General features: G+C 40.9%; 7 protein-coding genes across 7 annotated transcripts; 2 read left to right on the forward strand and 5 right to left on the reverse strand. All coding sequences in view use genetic code 12, as the record gives it.

Moving 5' to 3' along the window:
• Positions 1-481: 481 nt before the first annotated feature.
• Positions 482-3,424, reverse strand: HYR10 (hyphally-regulated cell wall protein; the record flags this gene model as incomplete). The annotated part of the gene is made up of 1 exon (XM_001384426.1): positions 482-3,424. One exon carries the CDS (start codon positions 3,422-3,424, stop codon positions 482-484), a length of 2,943 nt encoding a protein of 980 aa, XP_001384463.1.
• Positions 3,425-5,501: 2,077 nt separating this feature from the next.
• Positions 5,502-8,092, reverse strand: APL6 (clathrin assembly complex beta adaptin component; the record flags this gene model as incomplete). The annotated part of the gene is made up of 1 exon (XM_001384427.1): positions 5,502-8,092. One exon carries the CDS (start codon positions 8,090-8,092, stop codon positions 5,639-5,641), a length of 2,454 nt encoding a protein of 817 aa, XP_001384464.2.
• A 415-nt stretch (positions 8,093-8,507) lies between these two features.
• PICST_35911 (predicted protein) lies at positions 8,508-11,486 on the reverse strand (the record flags this gene model as incomplete). The annotated part of the gene is made up of 1 exon (XM_001384428.1): positions 8,508-11,486. One exon carries the CDS (start codon positions 11,484-11,486, stop codon positions 8,508-8,510), a length of 2,979 nt encoding a protein of 992 aa, XP_001384465.2.
• Positions 11,487-13,085: 1,599 nt separating this feature from the next.
• Positions 13,086-14,855, forward strand: EMC37 (gamma-glutamyltransferase; the record flags this gene model as incomplete). The annotated part of the gene is made up of 1 exon (XM_001384080.1): positions 13,086-14,855. The coding sequence occupies one exon, from the start codon at positions 13,086-13,088 to the stop codon at positions 14,853-14,855; it is 1,770 nt and encodes a 589-aa protein (XP_001384117.2).
• Positions 14,856-16,402: 1,547 nt separating this feature from the next.
• On the forward strand, positions 16,403-17,326 carry PICST_31458 (predicted protein; the record flags this gene model as incomplete). Its single annotated transcript, XM_001384081.1, has 1 exon — positions 16,403-17,326. A coding segment is annotated over one exon (924 nt), but the record flags the coding sequence as incomplete, so codon positions are not given.
• A 112-nt stretch (positions 17,327-17,438) lies between these two features.
• On the reverse strand, positions 17,439-20,404 carry PICST_89047 (predicted protein). Its single transcript, XM_001384429.1, has 2 exons — positions 19,613-20,404; positions 17,439-19,486 (listed from the first exon to the last, which is right to left on the reverse strand). The coding sequence occupies exons 1-2, from the start codon at positions 20,145-20,147 to the stop codon at positions 17,508-17,510; spliced, it is 2,514 nt and encodes an 837-aa protein (XP_001384466.2). The 5' UTR covers positions 20,148-20,404; the 3' UTR covers positions 17,439-17,507.
• A 1,051-nt stretch (positions 20,405-21,455) lies between these two features.
• PICST_83076 (predicted protein) lies at positions 21,456-23,312 on the reverse strand. The gene is made up of 3 exons (XM_001384430.1): positions 23,027-23,312; positions 22,534-23,005; positions 21,456-22,497 (listed from the first exon to the last, which is right to left on the reverse strand). Exons 1-3 carry the CDS (start codon positions 23,084-23,086, stop codon positions 21,617-21,619), a joined length of 1,413 nt encoding a protein of 470 aa, XP_001384467.2. The 5' UTR covers positions 23,087-23,312; the 3' UTR covers positions 21,456-21,616.
• Positions 23,313-23,515: the final 203 nt, after the last annotated feature.

The following is a 23,515-nucleotide window of genomic DNA, read 5'->3' on the forward strand; positions in this document are numbered from 1 at the left end:
TCATGACATTTTCCATTTTCGCTGGCTTCAGCCTGTTCTTGTATGGATGTACTCTGGCCGCTTTCATGAAACTGTCCCGTAAATACCAGAAGTCATCCTTTGCGTTGCACTGAGACTTTCATCTCCACTTCAGTGATCTTAAGGGAACCAGGTATCGATTTCTATTATATCTTTGCTTGGTCCTCCAACTTTACTTCATTTCAATTCTAAAACACTTATATTGATGTTATGGTGTTATAACAGTAGTGTTACGTTGGTATTCTATAGATTCTAAAGTAAACGGATTGTGGTATGTTTGATTGCAAAGGCAAAGCAAGATAAAACCGAAAAAGGAACAAAACCAAAAGGTTGAACAAAGCGACATGTAAGTCATGACGAAAGAATTGGAAAAGATGTCCTGGCTATGCATGATATGCATTAAATAGCGAAGGCTAGCAGACCGAAAAGTTGTTTATAATTATAATGGACTTGGGTGGAGTTATTAAACAAGGAAGAATGCCCCAGCTGCAAGGAGAGCGGAGAAAGAAATCTTCCAGGAATTAGAAGCAGCACCTTCTTGAACTGCGACCGTAGGTTCAGTAGATACTCCAGAAGTTGGGACTTGAGATACAATTGGAACTGAACCAGAGCCAGCACCAGATTCAGTGGAATTTGTAGAGCCAGAGCCGGAACCAGATTCGGAGCCACTGCCAGTTGAACCAGAACCGGTACCTGTACCGCTACCAGTAGAGCCAGACTCAGAACCACTACCAGTAGATCCAGATCCAGATCCAGAACCGCTATCGGTAGAGCCCGAACCAGATTCAGAGCCGGAACCTGTATCATTACCAGTACCACTACCAGTGGAACCTGTGCCAGAACCAGAACCAGTTGAACCAGAGCCAGAACCAGGGGAGCCAGAACCAGAACCAGTTGAACCAGAGCCAGTAGAACCAGAGCCAGTAGAACCAGAACCAGTAGAACCAGAGCCAGTAGAACCAGAACCAGTAGAACCAGAGCCAGTAGAACCAGAACCAGTAGAACCAGAACCAGTAGAACCAGAACCAGTAGAACCAGTACCAGTACCAGAACCAGAACCAGTAGAACCAGAACCAGTACCAGAACCAGTACCAGAACCAGAGCCAGAGCCAGAGCCAGAACCTGAACCTGAACCTGAACCTGAACCTGAACCAGTAGAACCAGAGTCGGAACCGCCACCAGTTGAGCCAGTACCAGAACCAGAACCAGTACCAGAACCGGGACCTGAAACAGTTACTGTAGTGACTTGACCAGGTGCAGTTGGACCATTAGCAGTTAAGGTAGTTGGATATTCTTTGGTGGTACCATCGATGGTAACAGTTTCAATTGAGATGTAAGTTTCTGGAGTCGGAATGAGAGAAGTGTAAGTGGTAGTATCACCGGAGACAACTGTGTAACCAGTAGTAACAGTAACAGGAATACATTCTCCGTTAGAACAAGTAGTGATAATTATTGTAGTACAAGGAACTGTCTCGGAGTCCGATTTTGACAAAGTCAATGAACTAGATTCATAAGTTGAGCCAGAGATATTTTCACTTTCAGAAGAAGAAGTAACTTCTGTAGAATAGTTTTCCGTAGAAGAAGTGCCATTGGATGAAACTTCACTAGAAGAAGCGGTCTCGCTTGAAGTATTCGAAATAGATGAAATTTCAGTTGATTCAGAAGATGAAGTTTCGGAAGATAAAGATTCAAAACTGGATGTTTCAGAAGTAGATGATGTTTCAGCGCTAGATTCAGAAGAAGTATCGGAATTGGAGGATGTTTCCTCAGAAGATGAGGTTTCAGAACTGGATTCAGTGGATGAAACTTCCTCAGATGAGGAGGTCTCAGAACTTGACTCGGTGGATGAGATTTCCTCGGAGGAAGAAGTCTCAGAGCTAGATTCAGTAGACGAGACTTCCTCAGATGAAGTTTCAGAGCTGGATTCAGTGGATGAAACTTCTTCAGAAGACGAAGTCTCAGAGCTAGATTCAGTAGATGAGACTTCCTCAGTGGATGACACTTCCTCAGAAGATGAGGTCTCAGAACTGGTCTCAGAGCTAGATTCAGAAGATGAGGTTTCAGAGCTGGATTCAGTAGATGAGATTTCTTCAGAGGAGGAGGTCTCAGAGCTAGATTCGGTAGATGAGATTTCCTCAGAAGATGAGGTCTCAGAGCTAGATTCCGTAGAAGAGATTTCCTCAGAAGATGAGGTCTCAGAGCTAGATTCCGTAGAAGAGATTTCCTCAGAAGATGAGATTTCAGAACTGGACTCAGTGGATGAAACCTCCTCAGATGATGAGGTCTCAGAACTTGACTCGGTGGATGAGATTTCCTCGGAGGAAGAAGTCTCAGAGCTAGATTCAGATGATGAGGTTTCAGAGCTGGACTCAGAAGATGAGACTTCCTCAGAAGACGAGGTCTCAGAGCTGGATTCTGTAGATGAGGCTTCGGAACTAGAAGAGGTTTCGGAACTGAATTCTGTACTGGAGCTCACTTCAGAAGAAGAACTCGAATTACATTCACATTCCCAGCAAAAATTCAAGAGTTCAGCCTTTTGGGTTTCAATGCTCTTCAAGAATTCTAGGATAGCAGCAAGTTTGGTAAGGTCTCTCTTTTCTATTTCTGTTTTGATGTTTTTGGCCATCATTTGACTTAATTCTCTCTTTCCAAAAATGCCTGGGATAATATCTAAGAGACTGCCGGCACCATCAGTAATTGAACCAATGATATCACCAATAATAGGGATCTTGTCAAGAATGTTATCACCACCTGTAATCTTGGATAGAATGTCACCAAATAATGTAAGAGGATCGAAACTTTCCAATTTGTCTGTAATTTCTTGAAGTTTATATATAATTTTGTCACCAAGTTCGCCTTTAATTGCATCAATGAGATCACCAACGTCATCAATAAGTTCAGTAACAAATTCAAGCTTTGCAGGCAAGCAGCAAGTATTCAAGATCTTGTCTGGTTTAACAAGGAAATCAGCACTCCACTTGGTAGGACTAGTAACATTCTTGTCTCCACCAATTAACAAAACAGCATCTTCAACACCAGTACCTAAAATCGACAATTTCTTTACCTTGTTCTGCAAAAGCTCTCCTAGTAAATCAGATTGGTCAGTTTCGAAGTTAGCAGTAATCTTGTAAAGTTCATCATCAACCTTGTCCACATTGGAAACAACAAAAGCAGCTTTAGGCACACTAGCCAAGTCCCTTGCATAAATACCTTCTTCCTCTCTGGGTATAAGACCAGAAAGGAATCCACTTATATCTGCCAATAATTGCAATTTTTTGCATTTGAAGTCGAGAAGCTTGTCGCCAATGGTATCCAACTTGTCAGCAATGAGTGATAGGTCGGCCGCAGCAGGAATTATCAAACCAGCAAAGATAACTAGCAATGCAGCAGTATTAGCAAACCTCATTTTCTATAAGGAACTCTGGAGGAGGAGGAGGAGGATGATTGTTGACTAAGAACTGGCGAAATTTGAAGGAAATGAGTTATGTATTTATACATTTGGAACAGTTTGAAGTGTTGCTCGAGATCAATAACTGGACAACATGTGAAGCTACCAAATCATGTTTGACTCTACCAATCATTCGATATCAGCATAGTTATGTTTTGAAGAAATTTCCTCAAGTGGTAAAGATCACTAATGAAATGCATGGATGCAAATAATTACTATAAACCATGCACCATGTAACCTCAGGGTCCACACTATTGGAATCTAATATAGCCAAATTTGTCAACAGAAGAACACCTTAAGTCCAAGAAAGTGTGCTTGGGCTACTAGAAATCCTCTAATTGAAAAAAACGCAGGGAAAATATTGTTCGCAACCACTCATGTAATTACGTCCTAATCGTGCATAAAATATGCAACAGCTAAACAATAGCCTGCAGATGCCGAAAACAACAAGGAACTATACTACAATAGGAATTCAACAATAAAAGACGGCAAGAAAATGGGTAGCAGTAGCAAGGGTCCATTGAACTGTTGAATGGAGGACGAGGCCACAATATGTGTCTAATCTGTCAAAAAATGTTTCCCAGCAGAAAAAAAGACCCAGACTGCCTGCAACAATCCACAGCAATCAAAATGGTTGCAGGTAGAGATTTACCAAAAATAAAGGAGGGGGGACTAAAGTGGGCAGGTAGCGGCTATTTTGACGGATTCTGGCGGTTACCCTACAGTAGTGTAGGTAAGAAAATAAAGTTTTAGCTATCGTTTCCAGGAATACCTAGTTGTGCGTCATGGGTCTGCAACATTGAACCCCAAAAGCGTTGGCTACCACCTGGAATAGCTGATTTCGTACAAAACCGGAAGCCAAGAACTCAATAGGTCCGCTTAGATAGAACCTCATGCAATTCATTTGGTAATATGGTCCCAATTGGGACAGCGGATTTGCGTGTTTAGAGGATTTAATAAGGGCAATCTGTTAACTTTAGAACTGCGTGTGACAAGTTGATGTTTGCGACAAGGTGGTAGTATAAAATAGGTGCACCATGAACTATTGTTTGTTTCTGATGGCCTTGTAAATTACCATCTTAAGTAATGCTTATTTCTATATCCTCGGATAAACTTGCTATGGTCCATTACAAGCCTTTGTATCTCTGATACTTCTCTTTACTTGTTCTCCTAATCCGTTACGTCTAACTACGTTCAGAAGTTCTTTCATTCTATAGAGCAGATAATAGTTCGTTAAATGTATGCACAAACCGGGTAAACGTTCATGTTTCCATAATATTGACATAAGAATAATGAGTAAATGATTTAGCTTATTGACAGAAACTTTCATATGGAGCTAGCGGTTCAGAGATTCAATAGCTCACTCCATTACAAACTAAATCTTAGGGGCTAAGCTCTCTAAATTAACCAAGATCTACGGAATATTCTATGCCACCAAAGTGGCTTCTCCGTTTTTTTCGTGTCGTAAACAGTTGCATTTTCTGTATATATGCTGCTCCGACGTGAGTGGACACAAATCTAGGTGAAATCTAAATCAGGCTATTTTGGCTATAGTCAAGTAAACTAATGCACTATCCGGACATGCCGCCACTCCAGAGTAACTTAGTAATTGCTTATCAAACAAAGAGTCCAGAACATTAACTTCGAAACGGCTGAAATTGTAGAGCTGATTTTGATAAGTGGTATTAGGATGAAAACAATAGCTATTGTGGAAATGTAATTCTGCGCCCTCTTCTTATTGTTCAACGGGCATTCACGACAAATGGAAGGAATTGTCATATATATGTCTAAGAAACCTTCAATGTTCCTTTACTGCTTATAGTAATTTTTTGTTTGACAACACCAGGTTTAATAAAACACTGAAGGACATGAAGTTTGGGTCATTGCTCAGGTGAGAATACGTTTATGTGGAATATATAGTGGGCTCGCTTAATCTTCTCTGAATTAACAATCCGGGCAGTATCCCGAATTTACGAGCTCCATTTGGCACTATTTAACGAGAACGATAAAATAATATATTTTTAGAATATTTGTTAGGTATTATTCGGTTCTTTCCTCTGTGTGTGATAATTCACATTGACGAGGGATAAGCCCCATTGTATATTATTATTACCTTATATTTCTAACCTAGAGTAGAAAATATCGGTAAACTCTCGTTCCTTACTTTCGTACTTATTCCTTAGAAAGTAATGCTCGCTTAGTGTCTGAGTCGGAGGCATAATTGTCCAGTTCATGTGAATCCTGTTCTTCGTCCGAAGATGAGACTTCTTCATCGTCCTCTTCGTCGTCTTCATCGTCGTCTTCTTCGTTGTCCTCGTTCTCATCCTCGTCCTCGTCCTCGTCTTCCTCTTCCTCTTCGTCGTCCTCCTCATCCTCGCTGGAACTTTCTTCTGATTCGTCATTACCAAAGAAATCGTCTAAACTTTGCAAGTGATAAGTTTGCTTCTTCTCTGGGACACGAGAATTAAGATAAGATTCTGAAGAGATTGAACGACTGGTCGGCATCTGAGGAGGCGTGGGCGACTTTTCTACACTTGAGAAGGACGATATTCCGGCGCCACCGAGACTATTGAAAATCACTTTTGCCTCTTTTCTGATATCTGCCTTAGGAAGGGTATCAGCTTCAGACCAATCTCTTATGGCGAGATATTCTTCCAATGCCCTGGCTTGAACAAGAGAAGCATCCTTCTTAGAACCGACTACAGGTACTGGCTTTGGTACTTGCAAAAATAATGTGGCCAATTCCGACATCGAGCTGCTTGAATTTAATAAGATATTCAACATTCGTGCTCTGTCCCTTGTGTCGTAGGAATTGTCATATTTGGCTAAATGTAAAGCGTGCTGAAACATTTTATAGTTAATGCTATTTCCAAGGCGTTGATTGTATATGTCTTCGTCATCTCCAGCTTCAGTTTTAATTCTTTTGACTTCGTAAGAAGCGACTTTAGCCGCAAGCATTAATATCTGGTATCTTGTAGTTTCTTCTTCCTTGGAAAAGCCTTTGATTAGATGTCTTAATACATCTGGTCCAATGGCATTTTCTGCCACCCCTGTGAATTCACCTATAATCCAGACTATGCTTGCTTTGGCATCACTTTCTAAGTTCAAGCTGCTGTCGCGTAGAATCAACGACAACTGGTATGTCGTATTGATGATCTCGTCTCTCTCGTTTGCTACGTTAAGGGTGAAGCTGTTTTTTTGCTGAATTAAGTATCTCACCACGGTAAGCAACTCGTTCAAAATGGAACCTGTTGTCTTTTGTATTTGTTTCAAGCACCATCTAAGAATTTTCCTGTTCCATTCTGGGGAAAGCTGTGAACATCTGCCTATAGATATTATGGCTTCCCGGGCGATGTCGCTATTTCTCGACGATAAAGTGTAATACTTCAACTCTTCCAAGATGTACTTGATATTTTTTTCTTGTGCCAATGATGCGAGAATATCTAGCTTGCTGCTGGCTACCTCAAACAGGTCGGAAGGATAAACGTAGAAGTTCTTTACATTGTTTACGAAAATAGACTGGTCCTTCCAGCTGATACTCGAGATTATCTGTAGAGCAAAGAGGGAGATTTGGCTATCACGAGAAGTAGATGCAATTCGTACAAGCGGTTGGCTCAACTGGAAGTCTTTGAAAGTCAGAGGCGGCGCCAAAAAGTACACTGCTCTAGCCACTGCAAGGATTACGCTTTCCAGTCTTGAGTAGAGGAGCACCTTCAACGAGTTGAGAAATAAATTCAAATCTTCGTCAAACGATACTTCGTAAGCAGAGAACGGAATCTGACTGTAATCCTCTGGTAAATCTATGACTTGATTGGATTCATCAACCAGATAAAGCTTTGGTCTGGGAAGAAAACGGCGCGAGTACTCTGTTAGAATATCGATCAAAAAGCCCTGACTCCATTCGTCAAATTCATTGATTATGGAGCAGAAACGACGGAAGTTGCCATGGATTGGATCCCAGATTTTAGAAGAGGTAGAGAACTGAGGCAAGAGCTTATAGAACGTCTTGATGGCTGTAGAAACTACTGAAGAGTCGCTATCGCTCAACAACTTGGTGAGATATTCCACCATCTGCTTCTTAGAACTGCTTTCCAAATCATCGATGTCAAAGGCCTTGCCGATAGCAATGGCTGTGGCACTTCTGACAAGTGGTGAAGGGTCCGTTAGGGTACGTTTGATACAAAGTAATACAATTGGCAAAATGGACGAGATTCTGATCCCTGCTAACGCTCTGATCGCCTTGGCACGAGATATGGCATTTTTTTCGTTCAATGACTTTTGGATCGAATTTATCAGCAATAATGCTGTGTCTGGCTCTACTTCAGCATATCTTGTCAAATAGATAAGTACCAAGTTTCGAATGCTTTCGTTGGATGTTGTCACGTTTTTCACCACATCAGCAAAGTAGGGTAACCCATCTTCACCTCTAGCTGTTGCTGCTATCACGCATTTCATTCCCGTCAAGATATCGCGGTCCAGACGTGAGTTCAACAACTTTGGAATTTCCACCTGTCTCAGACCAGAAGGCGTATCGGTAAGCCGGGACAGAGCCGACACCGCGGCTTCGATGGTGAGATCCTTAGCGGACTCTAGCATTGACGAGAACTTTGCGAATGAGTCCGTCATAGCTGAAAGTCAATTGCGGTGTAAAAGTCGTAGTACTATTCTAATTGTGAGTAGAGAATTGCAATCGTTTTCATTGAAAAATAGTCGCAGTAGTTAAGCAATTTGTTGATTTGGTGCGCACACTCGATTTCCTAATCGGGGAGGTAATATGAGTGAACCGGATTTTGCACCCAAAGTCATTTTTTTCTAGTAAAGCAATAAAGTACATTGTCAATGGTATTATGGTATTGAATACAACTATCGGTGGTTTTGATACCATTTTGAGATATTATTTGTTGCTTCTTGTATACTGTTATTACTTGCAATTCTGTATTACTACCTATGTATTGGCAATTCTATACCTTTAACCTATCTGAATTGTATCAGCATATAATACCCTATTTCTGTCTAGCTTCCTGTCTACCCGTTCCTAGCCCTAAGTACCTTTCTTCTGTCTCTTATTCAACTTATTAGCTGCCGACTTCATTCTCTTTCCCAATTTCACCTCCTTCCGTGATTGGATATATTCCTGCGGGAAGAACTCCCCAATCGTGGATTGTGTGCCTTCGGTTCTCTTCCTATTCATGTCTCTGATCAATGGAATCATAACTTCATCCACCTTATCCTGAGTCCATCGTAAGTTATACATTAAGAAAGAGCGGATTTGGTCAAGATTGGGCACTCCCCATTTGAACTCGCTACGATCATGATCAACTTCAGGATGTTCATAAGCGTCAAAGACCACACTATCAGGAAATCTTTCGGGCAAGAAAAGCTTTCCGTTTCTTATTCTTCCTAGCAAGTTCTTTTCCAATGCCGTCTGATCTTTCTTGTCAGACTTGACTGTCTTTGTCTTCTCGTCAAACCACTTTTTAAAATTCTTCAACGACCCAAACTCTGCCAATATCTCCATCGCAAGAACTGGACCAATTCCCTTAATACCTTCTGTATAGTCACTACCTAATAAAAGTGCTAGCTCGATGAGATTTTTTCTGGTTAATCCAATCTTATCAACAACGTCATCCTGTGAGTAGCATTCCACATACTGCTTCTGATTGAACATGTTCTTGTACACTTTGGTTCCTCCAAATAAAAAGCAATCACTGTCATCTGTGATGATTCCATCCACCAATCCAATTTTCACTAGTTCAGCACACTGTGCTTCTGCTTCCATTGGAGCCGTAATATAAGGAATACCAAATCGACGAAGAAGCTCTTGGACATCTGTGATCATGTTCTGTGTTACTTCATCCGAATCTCTCTTTGATTTCTGTAATTGCTCTTGTAATAGCTGTTCTTCACTAATGCTCGTGCTTGTTGATCCAACTGGGATCTGGTGTATCTTCTTAATGTTTTCACGGAAACTCTCATGGGCAGCCTCTTCTTTCTGGAGTTGTTCCACTAGTTCTTCCTCTTCTTCCTGTTCAAAATCATAGTCTAATACTTCAACTCTCCGTTCCTCGTTAACATTTTCTTTATTACTGGGTACTTCCAATACCGTTTGCTGAGTAATTGACTCCGGAATTTCAGTCGCTGGAGCACTGATTTCTTGGATATCGCCTTCTGACTCTTCCAGGACATCGTTAATTTCTTCTGCATCGAGATAAGTCTTTGCTTCGTTCCAACTGATTAGCCCTGCTTCTTCATCATCCTTGTATTTCTTAGAGGTGTTTTGGCTACTATAAGTCATGAAAGGCTGACTATGAGGATTGGAAGAAGATTCAGCACTAAACCAGCTGGGGAGTTGTCTTGGTTCATCAACTATTTTATCACTTTTCTTGTCAGTTGCAGCTTCAGTAGAGTCTACTTTTTCTTTTTCCCTTTCTTTAGCTTCGTTTTGGCTCTTTGCCTCTGTTGTATGTACATTGGCAATTGGTGTTTCTCTTTTGTCAGACCCTGTAAAGAGAATCGAACTGCCCAAATCAAGTTCCAAATTTTGCTCATTGATTTTAGATGATTCTGAATTTACAAATAACAACGATTCTCCAAAAGAAAATTCAGATTCAGATGGCATTAGTTGTCTATCCTGTGTAGTTGCAAAGGTGTGGGTAGATGAAGTATTAGCTGAACCTCTTTCTATTTCCTTTTCCTGTTGCTGTAATTGTTGAAGATCTTTTCTAGAGAACTCAATTGCTTTCGAAAGTTCTTCTTCATCAAAACCATCAGAAGTTATGCTCTTGATTTCGGAAGGGCGACTTTCAAACTTCTCATAAATCGATTCAATCAACGCATTCTGTAAATCATCGTCTTCACTATCTATATTTTCAGTTTTTACTTCTTCGCTTTCAAATGGAACATCTTCAAACTCTGAATCGCTTTGTTCTTCCACTTTTACTACTTCATCTTCTATAACAGCAATTTCAGGCTTCGGTTCGTCCCTGATTGTGGAAGCAATATCCTCTACATTTTCGTCTAGAACGATTGGATTTGAAGCAGTAGATTCCTCACCTTGTAAAGCGAGAGTCCAGCCATCTTCGTTTCTGACTAAGGCATATTTTCTATCCTTGTCACCTGCGATTCTCTTTGTCATGTTTCCATCTTCTCCCATACCAGCAATTTTCATTAGTTTCTGAGTATAAAAGTTTCTCTTTTGTACCTGCTTGATCTGGAACTTCGAGAAATCCATGCTATTGGGAAATAGCTCTTCAAGTTGTTCCTTTCTGTACCCCATTCTCAATCTGGATCGTAATCTGAGATGTGACAAAATCATATACTGTGTAGCTTTGGGTAATAAAAGAAATTCCTTTGAATTGGGATCCACCGTGTTGATATCTACACCATCAATATGGTCAATATTTTCTTCGAGAAATTCTTCTTCTGGCATAATTCTGCCATCATCTCTGGATACCTTGAACTGCTTTAATTCTGGTAAATGATACTCATCAGCCTTTCTAAATACATTTGTCTGAGAACTAGGAGTTCCCTCTCTACTTTTGACTGGCTGATTTCCAACAGTCGCACCATGCTGTGGATGGTTGATGGGCAAGTCTTCCAAATATATCACATCATCTTCGGCATCGTAATTGACGTGTTTTCCATTCGCCACGTTTCTCAGCTTTTCTGCCTCTCTCTGGATTTGAATTGCCAACAACTTCTGAGCCGTTTGCCGCGTGGTTTCTGCCTGTCCTTGTCTTCTTTCTCTTCTCTGGTTTATTGTCTCTCGCTTAAGAGCAGGAGCACCTCCGTCAAATACAAAAATGGGAAAGATTCCAAAATATAAAAGCTTGCATATCCTTCTGAAAAACCCAACTATATGGGATTGTGGAAGGGAATTCCCTTCGCTATCTCTGACTGCTTTGAGAAACTGATATATCCAGATAGAGGCATCAACAGCTAGCTTCTTGCGGGAAAGAGCCTCCAACCGGACCGGCCTAGCCGTGGGCCCAACTATATCCCACAAGGAGTTGACACCCATCGAAGATACTCGTCAGATCTGTATTATATAAGGAAATATCTCAAATCAAATATATTACAATTGAGAGAATGATCTAATTATTCATTTTGCAATTGATGAGTAGAGTCAGTTGGAATATGTGTATATGCAGTCCCGATATTAGACCTATATCGGTTAAGAATCTACTCTTACTTTCAAAAGAAAAAGATAAGCAAGTTATATATGAAACTGTGGTTCTGTCAGTGAGCTATTCGTATTGCAGATAACTCTCGAATTTCACACATACTTATTCTCCGAAAAGTCACTCTTTCTCCGGGTATGGACTTTCTTAATACTGTATGTCACTCTCTACGAACTGAGTTGAACCCCAGAGGTGTCTAGTTCTCTAATATGCTATTCCATTTCCTATCGAAGTATGCAAGCTCTGAAAGTCTCGAAGCTCGTTCGGCCCAGCTTCTTAGTGATAAATAACTTTGACGGCTTCGTTGGAACGTAGGATTTGAAGAACTTCACTGTTTTTCCAGCTGTTACTCTCATTGTTTGTTTCGGGACGAAATGGTACTTCTTGACTAAGTTGTCTCTAGAAGGCTTCTAAGTCACCGACTACTTCGTAAACTCTTGAGTCTGCAATTTCGTCATTTACGTATCTCATTATAATTGTCAACTGACTGTAGTCATCAGATGGCAACCATTGTTCATATGTGTCAAGAAATATTGGGTTGGTACACCAAGTGTAAATTGCCTTGGCTAAATAAATTACCTAAACTCATGACAACCGAGGAATAGCCTTACTGATATAATGATACCAGTTGTCTAGTTTTGGCTTCTAATCTGATGGAATATGGGTATAGATACAGTTCTAGCTTCTAGATCTGTATTTAATGAGATTTTCTTGGATAGAAGATCTATTCTCGCTTCAAGTATGAAAAGAGAAGTCAATTTCCTAGTTACACCACTAGTATTTTCAGAGAGCTGTCTACGTATGCCTCTCAAGTTCACCTGCTTCTCCGGATAAACCCAGTTTATAGAACCCATGTATAAATTATATCAGCTGATCTACATCACGTGTTCGTTTATCAGGTTGCGCAACGGTTTTGTGGTGGATTTTATCAGGGGTAGTATCGGATAAAGACGACCAGCAACGAAGCTGATAAGCTGATCATAGTGGGGCCAATTTCTGTCGCATATAAGTAGCTTAGAATACACGTTCTCTTTTCAGAGCATCTTACATTTGTAAAATTGGAGTTTTCTCCAGACGCTCTTTATTTTTGCGGACTCTGCTTCCCAATTGGGCCATTCTCCAGACCGATCCGAGCGGAATTTTGATGCGGCTCTACGGAGAGAGTTTGATTTTTCAGCCAATTCAACTATAAAAGAGTATACCAGGACCAACGGACTGAGTCCTGCTTTTGCGCCAAGAGTAGTAATTCAGAATTAGTCAGAAATCCTTAATAATTAGTACCAATTGACTTCATCTGTTATTTATTTGAACAGAAATCAGGTTTTTTCATTTTGCACATTCATATCCACCGATACGATTTCTAGGTGTTTGGCTCAACAAATTCCGCTAAATACAATTTGTCTGTTAATTACACTTCCAGCAACTCAATTCAATCTGCCATGTCAATTCCTGAAGCCTTCATCAAGTTTTCTTCGAGAAGATCCACTGTGTATTCCACCAAGGGAATCGTTTCTTCTACCCAGTCCTTAGCCAACGCTGCTGGTCTCAGGATTCTTCTGAAGGGTGGTAATTGTGTGGACGCAGCTATCGCCGTTCTGGCTGCTCTCTGTATTACCGAACCTACGTCAACTGGTATTGGGGGTGACTGTTTTGCTCTCTACTATAAGTTGGATGATAAGAACGATCCCAAAAGCGGTAAGGTTCTTGGTTTGAATGGTACCGGTAGAGCTGCTAAGGCTGTGACTCCGCAAGATGTTTGGAATGAACATAACCATGGTAAACCCATGAAGAGAATTCCGTACACCTCTGTATTTGCTGTGACTGTTCCTGGAGCTATTGCTGGTTGGAATGATGCCTATGACAAATGGGGCTCGGGAAACGTTACCTTTGCTGAGATTCTCGAGCCTGCTATTGAGTTAGCTGAAAAGGGTTTCCCCGTCGCTGAGCTTGCCAGCCGTTCTTGGAGATCTGCTTCAGTCAAGTTGAAGAATCAGAATCCAGATGTAGACGTAGCCGACAATGCATTTTTGTTTGACGGAGAACCACCTCAAGAAGGAGACTTTGTCACTAATAAACGTGTAGCTGAGACGTTGAAAATAGTGGCTAAGGAAGGTAAGAAGGGATTCTACCACGGTCCAGTTGCTGAAGCTATCATCCGCACTACTGGTGCCAGAAATGGCAAACTTACTTTGGATGATCTTTCGTCTCATACCTCAACCTTTGTAGATCCAATCAAGCTCAATTTCCAGGGCTCTAATGTATGGGAAATTCCTCCTAATGGCCATGGATTGGTGGCCCTTTTGGCGCTTGGAATCATTCAGGAGCTTCACAACTCGGGGAAAATCGATATCTACAAGTTGAAGCATAATTCCGCCGAATACTTGCATCTCTTGGTGGAAGTTTGTAAGATCGCCTTCTATGATTCGGATGAATACGTCACGGATCCTCAATTCAAGGATCTTCCCATAGAATCACTCTTGAGCCCTGAATACTTGAAGAAAAGAGCCAAACTCTTTGACCCTTCCAAGATCATCGATGGTGAAACGATGTCTCACGGAGTTCCTGATCCAAAGTACAAATCTGATACTGTCTACCTCACAGTTACGGACTCCAATGGAGAAGCCTGTTCCTTTATCAACTCTGTCTACCAGGGTTTTGGTTCTGGTATTCTTGTGGAGGACTATGGTTTCTGTCTCCACAACCGTGGGGCAAACTTCAACTTGAGTCCTGGAAAGAGCAACTGTCTTGAAGGTGGTAAGCGTCCATACCATACAATTATCCCTGGAATGATCACCAATGAAGACAACTCGTTGTATGCGTCATTTGGAAATATGGGAGGCTTTGCCCAACCCGTTTGTCATGTCCAGCATGTTCTCAATCTCACTGTGTTCAACTTCTCTCCACAGCAGCTGATTGACTCGCCACGTTTCATTCTTGATTCAGATGAAAACAATGACGCAGACCGTGGTCGTGGTGCTGATGGCCCTGTTAGAACTCCAGTCACAGTGGTAGCTCTTGAGGAAGGTATTGACCAGAAAGTAGTCGATCAATTGCAAGAACTCGGACATGAAACCAAAGTTTACACTGGTTATTCAAGAGGTACCTTTGGTAGAGCACAAATCATCAAGAAGGATGTCAAAAAGGGTAATATTGTCTATTCAGCAGGTTCTGACTTGAGAGGTGATGGAGCAGCAGTGGCCTACTTGTGATTGTAAAGACTGCATAACACTTTAGAGTAGCCATTTTACTATAGTATAAACTCTTGTGTAACCTTACTATACAATACATAGCGCTACAAAATTTCATACATACACAATTAGCGGATGCTACGACAAGAAAATATAATTATCAATATAGAATTGACCACCTCAATTTGTCACTCAAATGCTATGTGGCCAATTAACTATTGAATAGAAGTAATTAGTATTGGTAGTCATGGGGGTAAGCTAACTTGCAAATATTTCTTCAGGGGATAATCGGTGTTCAAGTTTTCAAGCACAACTTGAGTCAGCTTCGGCTTTCTTTGAAGTAGTATGGCTTTGTTTGTTTCAATTCGTACACTTGTCCTGATTTAAGTTAATACTACGCTTCCTGTTATTTTTTATATACTGAGATATTTTTTAATGATAAGTTTTGATATGTGTGATCGGCGATAAATTTGCTTTTGCAGCCAACAGTTCACAGATGAACTGAGTATGCAGGCGGTATATGAAGTGAGATCGGCCTAAGAATAAATGGATGATCCTGAACGCAATGGCTGTGTTAAAAACTGTATGAAGAAACAAAATGTATGGAACATCCAGTTATCATTATGAATCTTAGTTTTCAGTTGTCACGCACTATGTTATCATTGCCCTTATGCAACTTGTAGCAAACTCCAATTTCTATTCAGACCCATGACCAAATATAGGTAAGTTATCAGTACACTTGTGGCTTTATGCACATACATAAGGGGTTGTCAGCACATTAGCTTGTTACTGAATGGTGTTGGGCCGAAACTTGCAGCTTATTGTGTAGCTGGAAGCCGATCTGCAAATCCAGTTTTCATTTGATTCCAACTAAAAAAGGCTCCTGTTCGATTCCATCATGCTTTGGCTTTTGCAATGTAACATCTCAATCTACGCTTTGGCCGCTATCACTACTAAACTGTCAGCAAGGTTATCAGGTCAATCGAGCTAGTTAGAGCAAGATGTCTCCTGGTTTACTTCTTCCTTGAAAATTTCCGGTAAACTAACAATCAAAGAGAAGCTTAAAATTGCTAAAGTTCGTTACGATTTCAGAAAAGTCCGAAGAGAAGTGCTTTGATAAGTGGTTTAACCTTCCCAATGTCAATCTGAATATGGATTAAAAATGATAACTATAACTAAATAAAAATAAAATAAAATAAAATAAAAAATACAATTATGTTTACTTAGCACCTGTGAGTTAATGAAAAATATTAACTTATCTCTAATGCAGTATCATGCGTGGCTGTTAATTTAAGCCGCGGTCACTCAAAGGTAGCCGCATTTTCAAAGTAAAATTGCGAACCAACCCTGATTGCGCCTACCTGATACTGAATGCATGCTCTAAATGTTTAAGGACTTCTGAGCACCAAAGGCTTGGCTGAGTTAAAGTCACTTTTTTTTTATCAGCTCGGCTCCGTACCATTTTTCGCCGATATTGGCCCGATTGTAAATTCATTTATATATCTCTGCTTTCGCTCGTTATCACTTGAACAGATCCTGATCATACTACAACTTACAATTGAAATACAATGTCAATGATCCCTGCCCTGTCATCTCAGTCTGAGAAGAGGACTCTGCCGCATTACACACAAGACGATCAAAGCACCATCTTACCTGAAAAGATCTATCCTCCAGCCTACTTTGAGCCGACAAACGAATATCTCAACAAGGGATGGAGATTTATGTTTTGTAACAACAACTTCAATTCTGATCTAAGGGTATTTGTTTCAGCTGATTCTGTAGGGAAGTACAAATCGTTCAAGGATGCTAGCGGCGCACAGGCTGCTAAGTACGCTCGGGAATTGCAAATGCAAGGGGTTGGCATACCGTTGCTAAAAGCTGACATTCATAGACTCAGTCTTAACAAGTTTTTAACTATTAAGCGGTACTATGTGGATAAGCAAAAGATCAAGTTGCGAGGATTCGATAGCAAGCAAGACTTGCATGACTTCTGTGTCGTATGGAAATATCGTCACGGTTCATATTCTACCTATGAATTAAAGTTCACTCCTGATCCCTACGACAGAAAACAGGACTTCACCATCGTGGTGTTTCAGCATGGTGTTTTACCAATTGCAGATTATGTGTATAATGGAAGTCGCTACAGGTGGATACATGAAAGAAGGTCGTATGGGTACATTTATAACTACTCCAATTTCCTATTGTGTCCTACTCAGGATTCTATGACAGACAATTGGGACAAAAAAACAAATAGGTTGGAAAAGTCAATTGACCCTAATAATCCCTTGGTGGGTGGTTATTTGTCGAAATTATTATCGATTAGGTCGCATTTTACCAAGGAAGAATACTATTCTCCAATGAAACTAGGCTCGTTGGACGAAAAAAGGGACTTTTCAATTCTTGGTCGCTTCAAACAAAAAGCTCTGTTCACAATGGGAGATATCTACAATACCTCTAACGATCCTACTGTTAATTATGAAAGTATATATTCGGTGAGTTTGGATGCTCTCACAAGAATCTGCATGGCGCTAGTATTCAAACGTCAAGAAGATGACGATGCCGAAACTACAAGAAGAAAAAGAAGAAGTTTTTAAATCAACGATTGCTATGATATATAGAATTGTACAACTTCATAAATATGATAACTTTTAGACATTCCAAGCTAATTCATGACTACCAGAGTCTGGTGATGTCATCCCAATCGCCATGCTTTCTTCTATTCCAATAACTCTTCTTTCCTCTGATGTAAGCCCATTCACCCGAGTCAGGAGTGTCGCCACTAACTTGGGTAAAGAAGTTGGGTACATGAGACTTCCCGCTTTCTTCCAATTCTTTTCTTCTTTCTCTCTGCTTCTCTTCCAATTCAACCTTTTGTGCTTCAGCCTTGTCGACGTCACCTTTCTCGTAGGTATGTATGTCTGGTCTCAACCTAGAATCTGTGTGTGGCAATTTACCATCTTCAATGGCATAGATTTTGTTCAAAGTACCAGAAAATGCAGTGAAACCAAACTTCTTGTTGGAGTTAGGCAACAAGTCACCAACTTCCCAGATCAACTTTTCAGTGGTGTTAGTTTTCAACGTCAAGGACTCGGTCCACTTTCCGCTGACAGTATATGCTAATTGCTTCTTGTTGGGGTTGAATGCCTTGATGGTCAAATCCTCAGATCTGCCGCTGAACAAACCTCCCTTAGCAAACTCTACAACAGCCTTGTAACCAGAAGATGACTTGATCGTCATAGGAGCTGAGGGCTCGGAATACTTTTCACCAGCGATGATATTCTTTAACAAAGTAGCTGGATGAGACCAAGTGAACACCTCACCGGTTGACTTAATGGTTAACTTGGCAGTACCCTTCGTTACAATTTCAGCATTCTTACCCCAGAAAGTCTGGTTAGGAGCTGGATTAAACGACAAGTCCCACTTTTCTGATTCGGCAAAGAAAGCAAATACAGGTGGCCTGTGGCTAACCTTTTCACTGACTACACGGATTCCACGATCTTCTCTGACCAACTCAAACGTTTCTCCTAACAATGGGTTGAAGGGTTTACGGTTGTTTCTTTCTTTGACTCTGGCACTGGAAAGGTAACTGAGAGCAAAGGCAGCGATTCTCAAGATCTTTTCACCGGACTCGTCGGAAAAACTGGGCTGCAAAGCGTTGTTGATCAAATCGCTATACTCAAATATTTCGGCATACTTTTGCAAGAAAGTAATAGGCTCGTTCATTGTCACCGGCATGGCAATAGTGGACAAGTCCTTACCGACATTCTTACGTACAAAGGCCAATATACTAGGAGGGGTATGGTTACACACGGGAATATCCGATTCTCTCTCGATTGGGTCATGAGGTAAGGGATATAAAGTATCGTCACTGTCATCTGCCAGCTTGACTTTCTGGATTACTTCAACAGGTTTGGTTGGCTCAATGTCTTCATCTTCTTCTGAAGAAGACGACGACAACGACAAGCCATCTAAGTTTTCATCTATGCTTTCATCAGATGGCGTTTCTAGCTGGCCGATAACCTTGCTCTCTAATGGTGGTATTGGCGTGTCCAAAAGAACAACACCAGAGCTCATTACATCGAGGTACTCCTGGGCATCGTAGAACTCAGAAGACGATTTAACTGATGTTAGATCATGTAGTGAGTTTCTGTTGGCTGGTATCACTCTGGCTAACAAGCTGTTGATATCTAACGAGATGCTATCGACCAATTTAGCAGCTGGAGCGTTATCCCCTGTAGTCATTTTGAGCTGGGTCAACTTTGTCGAAATCGATTCCAATTCCAGAGCAAGAATGCCCTGTTCTTCTTCTTCATAAAAGGCTTCTTCAGTTGGTGTTTCGTCGCTGGATTTCTTGATTTGGTTGAAAGCGTCAACCCAAGCATTGAATTCTTTCTCGTTCAAAGCCTTTAAATTCCACACTTCCATACCTGAATCTATAAATATTTCTCTTGATTTCGCATTGGCACTGACGATGGAATGTTTGATTGGCATTTGACCTCTCAACTTATTGTCCTTGACTCGGAAGTACGATAAGGTGCCGTACTTGAAGTTAAGAACAAAGTACCTCTTGGTGAAGCCCTGAAGCTTCTTTCTTCTCTTTTTCAACAAGATACTTTGTAACAACTCTCCGTTCTTGGGACGAAGAATGTTGCCTCTCTTATCAAGAGGAACATCGCCCTCAACTTCATTTTCGTCAGCTTCAAATGGTGTTTGAAACTGAATCGTCAGCGCAGGTATAGTAGAAGGGGCACCTGGATCAACACCATTGCCTCGGAAACTAGACAGTCTTGCGACGGATTTTCTTCTGGAAACAGCAGCATTGTCAGAAACGATTTTGCTACTGAAAAAGACCTTCTTTCCAGTCGTTTTAGAGAAGGAGTTGTCAAAGACAAAGGCGTACATTCCGTCTTTGGCTACGTCAAACTTGCCGTGGACCAACTCCCCCGCAATCAACTTGTTGTAGTTCTTCAACAACGTCAAGTCCGAGTTGATCAAATTCGTGGAGAAGGTCGACGACCTTGACTTGGTTTTGTAGGGGTTGTTGTTATTGGTGATCTGGTTGACCGAAGTGACCGAACTTGATCTGATTCTGCTAGAACCATTTACACTGGTTGAAGAATCGTTATGGCCTATAGGAGGTGGAGCCTGGAAAGACTCTACTGAGTTTTCACTGGGCGTCTCGTCATTCAACTTGTAAATGGCGAAGTTGATGGACTTTTTGAGCGGTTTAACTTGCCAGTCAATGACACAGTTGTCGGGCGCATGGACCCATTTGACCAAGAAGTCCTTGGAATGGATCTCCAATGTTTCCATAGTGTGAAAGATAAACCGTTGCTTAGATTCTTAACTGGAAAATTTCAGTGATAGTTGTGGAATATCTTCAGTATTGGGTTTCGTGAATGCCTTCGAATCGTTGTGGAGAAGATCTGAGACGAGATCCAAGATTTTTCAGTAGTTTACTGAACGACAGTAGAAGATCAAGAGAGTTTCAGTTTTGCTTTTGTTGAGAGAATTCTCTTGGATACGAGATATATTTATAAGTAACAGCACCCTATCAAGACTCTTGGATATCTACTTCCCATAAAACAGAAGATGTAGCAGATAAGCTATCGTATAGTGGAGAATATTTCACTCAAATTTCGCGGCGACCGAAGAGAAAATAAACACGAAATTTAACGAGCGAAGAGTTTCAGGAAGTTGGAGAATTTCGTCTTTATATTGCTCAACCGTCAAAACTACCTTACAGCCCTTCCAGCTTTGTGACTTGTCACTACTTCTACATGTGGAAACGTCGATTGTAACCTGACTGCCATATGAAACCGAAGCCTTCCACCTCCACTTGGCGGTGCAGGATTACCTGAAATAGAAGTGTTCCAGGAACGTGCCGAGCTGGTAGATAATGAGAATGTGATTCCTTTATCTAAGGGACAGACAAACGGAGATGAGATGGCTAATACGGTGCTTCGATGGATGAATCTCGTAACCGGACGTTCCCATTGTCTGTGATCGTCGTGTAGGACGAAGTCTGAAATGTTGGATACACTGTTGAGTTTTTTGTTGGAGTAAATTAAACCAATCTGTATTTGTTGGTTTGGGCTTTTCAGCAAGTTTCATTTATATTTATAGACTACTCAGTTGCTCCTCTCCACACTGACAGAAAACTCTATCCTCACTTCTCTGTTCTCCCAGACTTTCCTCGTTTTTGACTATGTCTGCATTGGTAGCTCCGTTTGTTTTAACGTCTTTTTGATCGTCGTTGTTTCTCTCATTCTCCTCTTGCTCCATGGCTCGCTTATCCAGTTCGCAGCCGTAATTATCATACGCATTTTCGCCTATAGCCAGCACCAGCATGTGAATTGCCTTCTTAACATAAAATGTGCATGGTTGCTGGCTGGTGTCAATCGCAAAATTCTTGAGCTATCCAGACTCTACAGGAGTATAACTCGGCTATTTTTCACTTCACTGATTTCTTTCGACTTTTTTTAGCTATTCGCTCTACTCTCTCAAGCGAGTTTAATTCAGAACCACCTTCTTCTAAGTATTTTACTATTCCTTGTCTGTTACGTCCCTATCTTGCTCTTTATATCCATATCAAAACAATCGCTTCTACAATTTTCTTTTAATCCATTCTATTAAATTTTTATCTATATGTCGTCGCTAACTCAGAAACGTCAGTAATGTCATTTTCGTTATCAGCTAGTAATCTTCTCTCGTAAATCATAAAAATCCAAATCGCAACACTTTCCTTTTCTGATTGCATTCTCTTGATCTGTTTGCTAGTGCTACAATTTCAAGTTCAACCGCTCCTCGGAACTGCTCCGTGAAGATGCTTCAAGAAGTTCGTTGGCAACGTCATCCATAAGAAGAACATTAGGAGCTGCTCCCATCGAGCCCACCATGCCGCCTGTACCAAATGCCCCGGTTCTGGCACTGTTGCGCGAGAACAAAAGGAATTGCAACTGTTTTCTCAAGCTGTTGATTAACACCCTCTGCAAATTTAAGTCTTCTTTCATCATGAAGTTGTCGTGAGTCAAATTGTTGATCACAGTTTCCTGTTCATTCATGGTGTGCTTATTGATGAACGGCATGATCTTCTCGTTAAACTCAAATTTCAACCTATCAATCTCAAAGTTGAGGTACAAGAGCTTGTCCTGGTCTTCGATTGTCTTGAACTTGTTGATCTCCTCGATAGACTCGTTGTAGCCCAAATTAGTAATCTTTCCTTGAACGATTGAGTCCAAGATCTTGTTGATTTGTTTCTGTAAGAACCTGTTCTCCTCTGTAAGCAGATCCACCTTGTCGTTTATCTTGTGATAGTAAGGTAAGAAATGGCTAAGCTGACAGTTGTTGCCCTGTTGATGAATCTCTAGCGAAGTTTCATTGGATCCAACCCACTTGCATCCTATCTCGTGAGCAGGACATTTGACCATACCAATCTTGGAGCAATTCTCCTGGTGTTTGCTCAAGTTCTTCAAGGGAATCATATCGTTGGAACACAATTCGCATGTCTGATAATTGAACAAACACTCATTTTCCAAATGGTCACTTTCAGTCATCTTGGTGAGTTCCTGATTACAGAAATTGCACTGAAATACCTGGTGGGAACAGCCATGGTTTTCGTCAGCAAACCTTCTCTCTATAAGCAACTGGCAAACAGCATTTTCTGGCACAGATTCTTTAGATTCTTGTCGAACATCACTATTCTCGTATCTGACACCTCCGCATTTCACTCCTGTAAATCCACAATCTATCAAAACATGACGCTCGAGCTCCCAGCGACTTCCATCCCATTCGCAGCCTCTTTCGTGATTCAAGCAGTACACTTTCAAGTCGTCAATCAAGTTGGAAATCAACAATGGAGTAGGAAACAAATCATTTATGTTGGCGGAGTCAATTGGCGTCCGGTCAAGTGGACAATACCCTGACAAACTATCGCTGCCAGAGCTCTGCTGGTTGCTTTTCGCCATTTTCAAACATTCATAGATACATTCTTTACAGAAAGTATGGCCACAGATCGTAGTCAAAGGCTCCATAAAAGGTTGCTGACAAATGGGACAATTCAAATGATCGGTAGAAGATTTATATTTGGTATTTCTGAGATCAGGTCTAGACTCCAGAGTCAATAAATCAAACGAAGTAGCATAAGACTTGATTTCTACAGAATCATCATACTTTACATTGACACTGGTGACATCATTTATGCTCTGTGACTCAGAACCATCCGAAGAGTTGCTGCTTGATAGTTCTGACATCTCTGAAGGTTATCTTGCTATTATCCTTGCACTTTTCGTATCTCTTATCTACTTGTTTAAGTTGTTGTATTTCAATATTCCTTGGTCTTCCTCTTCTTCACTTTTATTGAATGCCAAATGTCATAGGCAAGACAAAAATTTATAAGGAAAGCCGATTTTTAAATTGGTAGATTTTGTTCACAAATAGTATGTCCACCACTTCAGTAAATCAAATATAAAAAGAAAACCGCTAACGGTATAGTCTTCGGGACTTAAGGAATAATCTACAGTGAATACTGACATCCGAACTCTTCATATTGTTCAAATGTGGGGTTACCCGGCTAGTACTAATAGGTACAAAAATAAAGAAGGTCGTACCCGGATTCGAACCGGGGTTGTCCGGATCAAAACCGAAAGTGATAACCACTACACTATACAACCGTATCTTAT

Source organism: Scheffersomyces stipitis, chromosome 4 (assembly GCF_000209165.1).
Source record: "Scheffersomyces stipitis CBS 6054 chromosome 4, complete sequence".
NCBI lineage: Eukaryota > Fungi > Ascomycota > Pichiomycetes > Serinales > Debaryomycetaceae > Scheffersomyces > Scheffersomyces stipitis.